At 40.5% G+C, this 10,921-nt stretch overlaps 1 protein-coding gene across 1 annotated transcript; it reads right to left on the bottom strand.

Annotated features, from left to right (window-relative positions):
- Window positions 1-446: 446 nt before the first annotated feature.
- On the bottom strand, window positions 447-8,262 carry CHIA (chitinase acidic). Its single transcript, XM_053393155.1, has 11 exons — window positions 8,196-8,262; window positions 7,611-7,640; window positions 6,955-7,156; window positions 5,822-5,878; window positions 5,241-5,406; window positions 4,545-4,669; window positions 3,998-4,121; window positions 3,597-3,782; window positions 2,151-2,270; window positions 1,914-2,055; window positions 447-794 (listed from the first exon to the last, which is right to left on the bottom strand). The coding sequence occupies exons 1-11, from the start codon at window positions 8,218-8,220 to the stop codon at window positions 529-531; spliced, it is 1,443 nt and encodes a 480-aa protein (XP_053249130.1). The 5' UTR covers window positions 8,221-8,262; the 3' UTR covers window positions 447-528.
- Window positions 8,263-10,921: the final 2,659 nt, after the last annotated feature.

The raw sequence follows: 10,921 nt of genomic DNA on the forward strand, positions 1-10,921 counted from the left end.
ACAGTTTGTTAATAATGAATCTAAAGAAATAACTGGGATGTGGGTGGCGCTGTGGGTTAAACCACAGAGCCTAGGATTTGTCGATCAGAAGGTCGGCGGTTCGACTCTCCGTGATGGGGTGAGCTCCCGTTGCTCAGTCCCTGCTCCTGCCAACCTAGCAGTTCGAAAGCATGTCAAAGTGCAAGTAGATAAATAGGTACCGCTCTGGCGGGAAGGTAAACGGCGTTTCAGTGCGCTGCTCTGGTTCGCCAGAAGCAGCTTAGTCATGCTGGCCACATGACCCGGAAGCTATACGCTGGCTCCCTCGGCCAATGAAGCGAGATGAGCGCCGCAACCCCAGAGTCGGCCATGACTGGACCTAACGGTCAGGGGTCCCTTTACCTTTACCTAAAGAAATAACTAGGTAATACCAAAACATTATAATGAAGGAGATGAACACACTAGGGTTTAACTTGCACGCTTTTATTTCTTAATTTTCTGCCATGAGTTTAAATTGAAAAGCCTAGGTAAGAGCTGGATAATCTGGTTTTATGCCCAGTTGCAGCATTCACAGCTTGTATCAAAGACCAAGCCAGCCTGGCAATTCTGCTCATAGGTGACTCCATTCAGACAGTGCCAGAAAGCATTTCTGTTGTTGGCCACGGGGTACAGACCATTGGCTTTGCCAGCACAGAAACCGCTACCACCACTGCTGCCACTGCCAGAACTTCCACTGCCAGAGCTTCCACTGCCACTTCCTCCACCACTAGGAGCAGCTGTGATTGGAGGATTGGGTTGGGCAGGAGCAGTACAGCCTGAAATAGAAAGAAAGCATCACACACTTAGATGTACAGGATCAGTACAGGATCAGAAGCAATGATTCTTCAACATCAACTTCGTTGGACTGGTCATGTTGTGCGGATGGCTGATTATCATCTTCCAAAGCAACTACTCTATTCCGAACTTAAAAATGGAAAGCGTAATGCCGGTGGTCAACAAAAGAGGTTTAAAGACTGTCTCAAGGCAAATCTAAAAAAAGTAGTATAAACACAGACAACTGGGAAACACTGGCCTGCGAGCGCTCTAGTTGGAGAACAGCCTTTACCAAAGGTGTCATGGACTTTGAAGACACTCGAACTCAGAACACAAGGGAGAAACATGCTAGGAGGAAGGTGCGCTTGGCAAATCCACATCGTGATCAACTCCCGCCCAGGAACCAATGTCCCCACTGTGGAAGGATGTGTGGGTCCAGAATTGGCCTCTACAGTCACTTTCGCACTCATTGTTAAAACCGTATTTATGGAAGACAATCTTGCTCGGCTACGAGTGATAGCCAAAGAAGAAGAGGACAGGATCAGTATTGCATGTATTCTTCCTTTGTCCCTAATTAGTCGTTATTTAATTTAATTATAGTCAGAACCTCTTGAAATGGTAAAAGCTTGGTGGAACAAAAATGCCTTTACTAAAAGGTCTAAAAACAATGGGTAGGATGACTACTAAACTTGACTTCTGTGCTAGGCTATAGTTTCCAAGATCAGTTTCACAAAAGCAGAAGGTATTGTTGTTTGTCATTGCTCTAGTCTTTTCTCTCTTGCTGCCTTGTTTGCTTGAAAACTGCATGATGCCACCTCTCCCATCTCCCTCCAAAACCTCCTTCAAAGCTCACCTTTTTTGTGAAGCCTTTGGCTGAACCCCTTAGTTCCCATGCTCTGCTGAATTAGGGGATCTGCCAGTTTCTGTTCTCTTAGTTTCTCATTTTTCTAATCTTAATCCAGAATGTATCCTATGATGTGCATGATGCTCCATGCTCGAACCATTTGTATGTGTTTTAAGAAAAGTGGTGCTTTTTTTTATTATTAGCATTACTGAGACATGACTGTATTGCCATTTATCCAAATGTTAATTTGAGAAAGCGTCTTGTTGCTGGTACTTACTGGTGCTTTGAAGACCAAGGGCATTCTTCAGGGCAGTGATCAAGGGGTATTTGCCTTGGTTACAGAAAGTTCCAGTGAAGTCATCCAAGTCAATGGCCCAAACCATGGCACCTCCAAAGTTGTTCTTCATCAGCCATTCAGCCTTTGAAGAAAGAAACAAAAAAACCAGTCCTGAACCTACCAGGACATTCTAATGCACCAGAATGAATGTATGCTTTTGTGAGATGGATACCATACCTTGATCTGGAAGCTCTTGATGTTGTCATAGCCCACCCATTCATTGCCTTTGTAAGCATAAGGGACATCTTGAGGACCATCCCAAGCTTGAGTGGCTCCATTCTTCAGGAAGGTGCAGATCTGGAAAGGAGCAGACACACAATATTACCAGCTTACATGCTTGAAGAATAGCTTGCCACAGGGCTTGGGGAGGAGATGCTTTGTGCTATAACTGACTTATTAGTTTTTAAACATGATTTTAAAGCTGTTTATCTTTGTCAGAAGATTCCTCTGATCTTATGTCTCCATTGCTTGAATCTGTAATGCACATTAAGGAGTGTGTCAAGAACAAAGCTAGTCAGGTTTTATCTCCCAGGAAAGAAATTTAAAACAATTTTAGCACGAACTCAGATTTCATATGTTGCCTTCAAACAGAAAAACTATGGGTTATTTGGAAATGTTTGTTTGACACAGTTCTTCTTGCACCTAATGCTGCAATAAGCACTGTATAAATTAAAAAATAAACACAGTTACTGCCAGTAACCTACAGCAATCTTATATTTAATTTGAGTTTATCTTGTACTGCTGTTTTTGTACATTTGAGTTATGAAATATTTTTTGTCTGTGTTCTGCTATTTTTAAAAATATAGTTGCTTGAGAAGTTGGCTATTAACACTTTTGGAATGCATAATTCCAGAACAGTAACCTTGTGCTATCATAGCAGTTAACTAGTTTATTCTTGCATGAAATCATATAACAATAGCAATAGCTAATTTCATGAAATGACTATAAAATAATAATAAAATTATTTGCAGTACTATTTCATGCTAAGAAACGGTCCAACAATTGACCCATAATAAATTGAGACTTTTCTAAGTGTTCCTCCCACCCTAGCCTCTGCTGAACCATAAGCTTTTTATCCCCTAGAAAAAAGGGAAGCTCAGGACAGGCATTCACTGCATGGTGTTTTACTTTATTTTATATCTTTCTTGCCCTCCCCCATAGATCATAGTTCATTGGTGGGTCTCTGGGAGAAGATGCTCCACCCGGTATCTAGGTCCTGAGATGTATAGGGCCACGTATGTCAAGGCAGGCACCTTTAACTTGCCTCTGTAGCATAGTGGAGCTATTTTGCAATAGGCAGCCCCTAATTGCAGCTTCTAAACCAACATCAAAGGCAGCCCCACTTACAACACATTACAGTAAAAATCCATTTTCAGCCCATGGGTTATTGTGACCAAGAATAGCTGTAGCTGATATATTAGATGAAGCTGTTTTAAGACGTTTCTTGCCATGGAGGCAATTGTGATAGATCTAGGAGCACCCCATGCTACATACCTGTTCCTTCAGACTGAGTACAATAATCTCCAAAACAGACGCTTGCTTAATCCTCATCTCATCTTCTATCTTGTTGAGATAACAAAATCTGCCCCTAATTTCTCACGGACATAACTTTGTGGCACATACCTCATAGTAAGCCCAGAAGCCAGCTTGTCTTGTATATGGTCCAGCAGGTCCAGCCCCAGATGTTGGAGCACCAACAGCTGTGTTGGATGGGTTGCTGAGGATGAAGGTGTGTCCATAAGTTGGGAATCCAACAATGAGCTTCTCAGCTGGGGCACCGTTGTTCTTCCAATAGTTCATGGCATATTCCTATAAGGAAAACACAGTGCTAAAATGTCTCCAAAGACATAGTTGGAAGTTTCCTTGAGCGAAGTTCCTTATTTAAAGCAGATCTCTTTATTTCTAGTTCCCCTGCCCTCCAATTAGAACATTTTGGGTCAGCTTTATTTCCTTTAGTTTTGGGTCAGCTTTATTTCCTTTAGCTGATTTAGTTATTAGTGACAAAGCTTCTGAAATATACTTACAACATTGAAGTAGATGTTGCCGCCAGTGTCTGCAGGACCTCTGTACAGAGGGCTGTTCTCTCCAGTGTATCCCTCCCAGGAGCCATGGAAGTCATAGGTCATCACATGGAAATAGTCCAGGTACCTGTTGGGGAGGTAGGTACGTAGGTATTCAGAGATGGGTTCATTTGTGGCCAATATGCTATCTTACCAGGTTGACAATTAGAATTGTGATATTGATATTGATAATCTATAGCTGGTCTTCTAACTTCTATGCAGAAAAAGCCCAAAATCTGTAAGTAGGGCAATACCTTTATTAGGTCAGCCAAAATGTCACAAAATAGTGAGCAAGCTTTTGAGTTCTCTAGAACTCTTCATCAAGCTGAGAGCAAAGCAAAGATCTGTGTTAAGGTGGAGTTTAGGAAGAGAGCGCAGACCTACCCAGCTACCCTTTTGCTTTATTGAGGCAGAAAAAGGTGATATCTCTTTATCCATTGCTCACTCAGTATGCAGATGCCAGGCACCTCTAAGCAGTAGCTCAAGTACATCTGCAGTTCAGTATACTTACTGGCCCAGCTGAGGAATTTCATAGCCTGACTCAATGTTGGAAAGTCCACCTGCCACAGCAGCAGTGACCATGAGCCTGGGCTTGTTGGATTGTTGGGCTTCCTGCTCAAAGGCTTCCCGCATTTCCTATGAAAGAGAAGAAGAGCTGTAGCAATTACTTCTGCCTCATGCTGTATATTACCCTCCCACTCTTAAGGAGGAAACCCCTGTTTCATATGATAAGCACAGACATTGAGAGAGTCAATAGCAAAGTGGTAGCTGGAACATCTGAGGGTCTGCAGGTAGGTAGTTACTAGGACATGGTGGGGCAGTACTCTTATTTTTCCTGCAACATAAAATAGGAAGCTAGAGTGCAGCCGTCCTGTGTCCCATGCAGTCATATGCATAACATTCAATTTATTCAGAGATTCTCTGGAGTCTTTTCTGCCCATCTTGCTTGGTATACATAGAACTGAAAAATCGCAGGTACATCTATGTATTTGATGCTAGCCCTTAGATATGTAAAATTTCCAGGTGTCCACCTTTCTGGTGACTTAAATATCTCATGCTTGTGTACGGGAATTGCTTAATTGTCCACAGTATCTTTTGCAAGGGAGGGGGTTAGAGTGAAAACCAGAGTACGTTGATTCCGCCTATAGTGACCTCCTGGCTCTGCCTCCCATTAGCTGCCCTACCCACAGCACCATCTCTAGCTTACCTTAACCAGAACAGTAAAGAGGGCCTTATCCTGAGCTGTGCTGCCTCGAGAGCCAGGGTACTCCCAGTCAAAGTCCAACCCATCAAATTCATACTGGCGCAGGAATTTGATGACTGAGTTGATGAAAGTCTGACGAGTTGCGGAAGTGGCAACCATTGCATTGAATCTAAGTAAGAACCAGAGAAGTGGAGAATTAGGGGAAATAACTACAACCAGCACTCACTCCACTCAGCAAGAAAAGACTTGATAAAAAGTTGCAATGGACTACCCAGTCCAACCCCAAATCTCAAGACACTGCAACCCATCCACCCCAAAGCAGCTGTCAGAATTGTGAAAATGGTGCACCAAATTTATACACCAGGGATCCCATAGTCAGGTACCAAAAATCAAATAATTGTAAATGGTTCAAATAAGTGAGCGAAATCCAATCTGCTGGCGAGATAAAAACCTCCCGTATCAACATTTGACTTGCGAGCCAATTCCTTTCAGATCTCAAATTAAGGTTATGATAATTCAGACTTTGAGTCCTTGAGTCAAACCCCATCACTGAATTGTCCCAAGAAAAATGTTATGGTGCTTACGGAGCTGTTCCAAAGTTCCAGCCTCCAATAGCCAGGAGAGTCTTGAGTTGTCCATTCCTTGAAAAAAAGGAGTAAGAGAGATTAAGTTCAGTTCTGTATTTTTTTTATTCAGCATCCCCTGATGATTACTTTTCCTTGGGCAGAAGGGACACTATTGTGCTATAAAATATTGACTGTGACACATCTCATATAAGGCTATTCAAATAACCATTTTTGTTTGTTTGTTTGTTTGTTTCACTCTTTCCTGGAGCAGTGAGAAATCATTCCGATTTCAAGGGTGCTGATTATTTAGACCCATTTCAGTGTAGTTTCCACTGAAATAGCATTGGCAACCCTATTGATTCTATGTGGCATTTGATATCATTGACTCCTAGATCAGTTCTGTTAATGTGTTGTCTAGTTCACAGGGTTCTACTCTGTGTCCCATGCTTTTTAACTTCTATATGGGATTTGGAGGACAGTGTTATCAGCATGTTAACATAAATAACAAAGAATGAATCCTGATAAGATAGAGGTACTGATGGTGGTTTCTGGGTCTGGGAATTGTGTAGATTGCCTGTCCTGAATGAAGTTCCACTTCCCGAAGAAACAGGTGCATAGCTTGGGAGTGCTCCTAGAGCCATCATTTTGACTAGAGGCTCAAGTGGCCTCAGTGGCTAGGAGGACGTATTCCCAGCTATGGTTGGTCTGCCACATACAGCATTTTCTAGACCAGGATAGCTACCTGACTACAATAGTACATGTTGTGCTAACCTCACATTTAGAATACTGCAATGTACTCCACGCAGGACTGCTCTATGTGGGTCTTTCAGATAACAAAGTTGCATTTCCAAAAAAAAAAAGAAAAGAAAAAGAAAAAGAAAAAGAAGGTATACAACAACTTTCACTGGAATTTGTATATAAATGCATTTGTATCTGAAACAGGTCTGGTGCTGCTTGATACATTCTAGATTTGTTGTATCTTACTGCAACAACTTCACAAGAGAAGCCCTGTGGTTTCCTGCCTTATGCTGTATAATATCAGGCATTTGCTACCAATCATGCAGATGCTTTCAGAGAGGCACTCTGCAGAAAATGATCTGCAGGCAATTTAAGAAAATAAATTAGAACCAACTTGTCATCAGGCAACTTACTGGTTTTTCAGCCCGTTGAAAGATTGGTAAAGGGTTACATCATTCCACTCAATGGTGGCGATCTCGTTGTTCTTCATGCCAGCAAATGCATAGATCAGCTGGGTACACAGGCATGGGTCAATGTTGTCAGGTTTGAATTTTCCCAGGCCTGGTCTGTACTGGGCCCAGTTGGTAAAGTAGCATGTCAGCTGGTAGGCAGAGCCTATGTTTAAGAGAAAAGTTGTGATAGTAGTAGGATATGTTCCACAATGAACCCAGTGTGGCTGGGGAAATCCAGCCAGATGGGTGGGGTACAAATATTATTATTATTATTATTATTATTATTATTATTATTATTATTATTATTTTATTATTATTATTATAAGCCAGGATTTGGGACAGAGTTTTGGGCCTCATTCAGAAGAATAAACAAGAACTCCTCACCCCAAAAACCCCAACAGGGTATTTTGAAATAAATGAAGGAATGCACATTACCATGTAAAGGGGGAGGGCATGAATTCAACTCAGAAATTATCTCATTATGTTAATGCTATTCCTTAGGAACAGGCAGATCCATTTTGTTTATCTCCCAAAATAAGCTCCTGAAAGTGGCACTAGTGGCATAGGAGATGCTCAACACAGCTCAATTGCTTTCGCTCTACCTGTTTATTACTTACCCAGCTGAGCATTCAGCAAAAGCGCCAGACCTACGAAGGAAATAAAGAGTAAAGAAATAAGCCATTGAGGTAGGTGTGTGTGTGTAAGAGAGCCCAATCATATGGACTTAAGAATGAAATTAATGATGAACCCAAGAATGTTTTGCATTAAATAATAATGGCTCTGAAATTTTTTTCCCGCAAGGAAAAACAAGCAGTTTCCCCTAATATGCCGTTTTGGATGTTAGTTTCACTAATATATGTGGTTTTATGCACATTTCCCCTTAATATATGCATTTTTGTTTGGTTGGCAAACTGCATCACAAAATTTGGAAAAGAGTGCATTTTGAAGCATAGCCGTGTTTCAGTTTGTATATTGGTTTGAGAAATGCAGACAGGTAGTCAATAAACTGCAAACAAAATTGAATTTCCCCTCCATCCCTACTCAGAAGTAAGTCTTATTATGTACAATGCAGCTTTCTCCCAACTAACTGTTGATAGAATTGCAGCCTCAGTCACATTTCAGACTGGCTCATTCATTACAGTGTTTAAAAATAAAACTCAATAACACAATGTATAGACATAAAGTGGTCATTATAGACTTACCGGTAAGGAGAAGCAACTTGGCCATGGTTGATCTGTGTACCACTTTTCCATAGTTCTCAACTGCCTTTTATAGACGACATCCTTATTTAATCACATGGCTCCTTATCAGAAAAGATAACCAAATCAGCTTTTTGACAAAGCTAATTGGTAGTTAATGGATTAATAAATAGATATTTCCATCTCACCTCTGCAGTTTGCCGTTATTTTCCTACAGCGAATTATGTAAACCTGCTGCCATTATGGAAATGACAGAGCTACAATAATAGCCTCATGGACATAAAGCCTGTTTGGGAATGTGTTTGCTCTAATCTGTATGGAGTTGATAGTGGCTATTAATGCTTCTAATTGTTATAACAATGTTTGAATTGCTGTGTAAACAGTGTTTCAAGGAATATGACTGTGGAATGTTAGTGGAGAGAATGACGATAGATAAAATTATTTCAAAGTGAACTGCATGGCAGGTAGACCCAACAAGGTTTTGTGTGTCTATCTGGTTTGCTGGCACTGCCAGCTTTTGTGGAGTCACATTTTTGATGTCCTTGCTCTATTCAGCCACTGATTTTCTTGTGGTCAGTTGGCCTTTGCCTTTACAAAGACTCAGAGCTTGGTTCCTCTGCTCTTAAGGGATGCAAACCTCTACAATGACTCTGGTCAAACTCTTTAAGGGAAAAGTTAATAGTGAAATGGCATTTACAATTAGTGGATGGATTTCAAGCACTTGTTTTTACTATAATCAGTCTGGGGCCCTGTTGTAATAAAATATTTGGATTTATGTTCACTTATACTGAAATCCTAAATTTGGGTGGGATCCAGAGGACTTCATCATACTTAAGTCCAATGTTAAGTTAGCAATTAACAGCAATCAGTTTAAAGATACAAACTGGTATGATAGTATTTGGAAAGTTAGAAAACCAGTCTAGGTCATCTGCATAGAAATCTTTACTTTTATTTCTTGCATATATGCTACTGGAAATTATTCCAAAGTTAATTTTGGTTTATGTGAATCTTTAAGTGTTATTTCCTTTTAATATCATTTGACACACATGCAGAAAGTGTTCAGTGATTTGCTGTCTTTTATTTAAGAATATTTATGAATGTGGAGTCCTGAAAAAAAAATATTCCTGAACTTTAGAGTCATCCAGAGAAATCAATCCAATGTCCTGTATTCATTTGGTGCAATGTCATGACCTTGCTGCACAGTGTTCTGTGCTGCTACAACAAAGCCACTATCAAAATGTCAATAGAACATTTATTAATAACCTTTATTGGAGATATCCACCAGCATCATAGCTTACATTTGAAACCCTTTTATCAAGTTTGCACTTGTGACACCCCTTAGAAGGTTACCAGAGGCTCCAGCTTTTGGAGGCCCAATGGCTTCCAAGAGCAGGTGCACAGCTGCTGTGGTGCTTGCATTTCTGTGGGCCAGGACCTTATAAAATCACAGACAAACAAATATATGTGGTACTAGTCATAAGTGACCAGTGAAATACCAATATTTACACAGTGCTTCAATTCAGCCAAATATTGGTTCCTAGTCCCTTTTCTCCTTGTCATGTTACTGGCCTTTAACCTCTGCGCAGCACCAGTATTTTTCCTTCTTGTGATTCCTATTGTACTCATTTTAGTTCTTTTATTGTCCGTATATACTACAATTATTTTTTGCTGACCTAATAAAAAAAGCCCAGATAACATAGTTCTTTTTTAATGGAACGGTCATGTGAAAGCACTGTAGTGAATGTGAACAATGTCTCTTTATAGGTGACTTTCATTTTGCATTTTAAGTATTCTTTAGCATTTGGAATATTAAAGATTATTAAAGATTATTAAATAAGAATATTAAAGATTAAAGCTTTACGTCTTTAATATGAAATCTCTTTGTTATACAGTTGATGCACAACGCACGTGAGGGTTATGTTCTGGGGATGGTGCTTCAAGCCAAAATTGTGCCTAGTTAAACCAACCCTGGAACTGCCCCCAGGCAAGAAACCCTACGTTTTCTAAGCCATTGTGCCAAGCAAGCCTTGCCCCCCCCATAAGGCAGAGGGCCTCCCAGAGCATATTAAGCAAAGAAAGAGCTTAAAGCTCTTTCTGCACCAGGTTTGCCCACTGTGGAAATAACTTTTAAGCTCTTTGCTTTGCATGCGTTTAATTTGTGCCACGTCAACTGGCTGGCAACCAAGCTCTTAAAACTCTGATGAGGCAAGTTAAATGCATGTAAGTTGTGAGTCGACTGTACTCTATGACAGTCCTCCCCAACCTGGTTCTAGATACAGGTAGGTAGCCGTGTTGATCTGATGCAGTAAAAAAAAATTAAAAAATTAAAAAATTGTCCAGTAGCACCTTAGAGACCAACTAAATTTGTTCTGGGTATAAGCTTCCGTGTGCATGCACACTTCTTGGGATACACTGAAACAGAAGTCACCAGACCCTTATATACAGTGGGAGGGTGGGGTGGGATTTTTCTCAGAAGGATAGTAGGAGATGGGTGATTGACTCAATGGTATGGTAAACCTGTTGATGACTGTTAACGACTGCAATTAGTCCTACAGAAAAAAGCAAGGGATAGTATGCAGATGACCAAAAATAGCTTTAGCATATGTAATGAGACAAGAATCCAATATCTCCAGGTCTCTCCATAGTTTTCAGTTTAGTAATAAGTTGTAATTCAGCAATTTCTCTTTCAAGTCTATTTCTGAAATTCTTTTGTAGTAAGATAGCTGCTT

This window comes from Podarcis raffonei, chromosome 6 (genome assembly GCF_027172205.1).
Source record: "Podarcis raffonei isolate rPodRaf1 chromosome 6, rPodRaf1.pri, whole genome shotgun sequence".
NCBI classification, from domain to species: domain Eukaryota; kingdom Metazoa; phylum Chordata; class Lepidosauria; order Squamata; family Lacertidae; genus Podarcis; species Podarcis raffonei.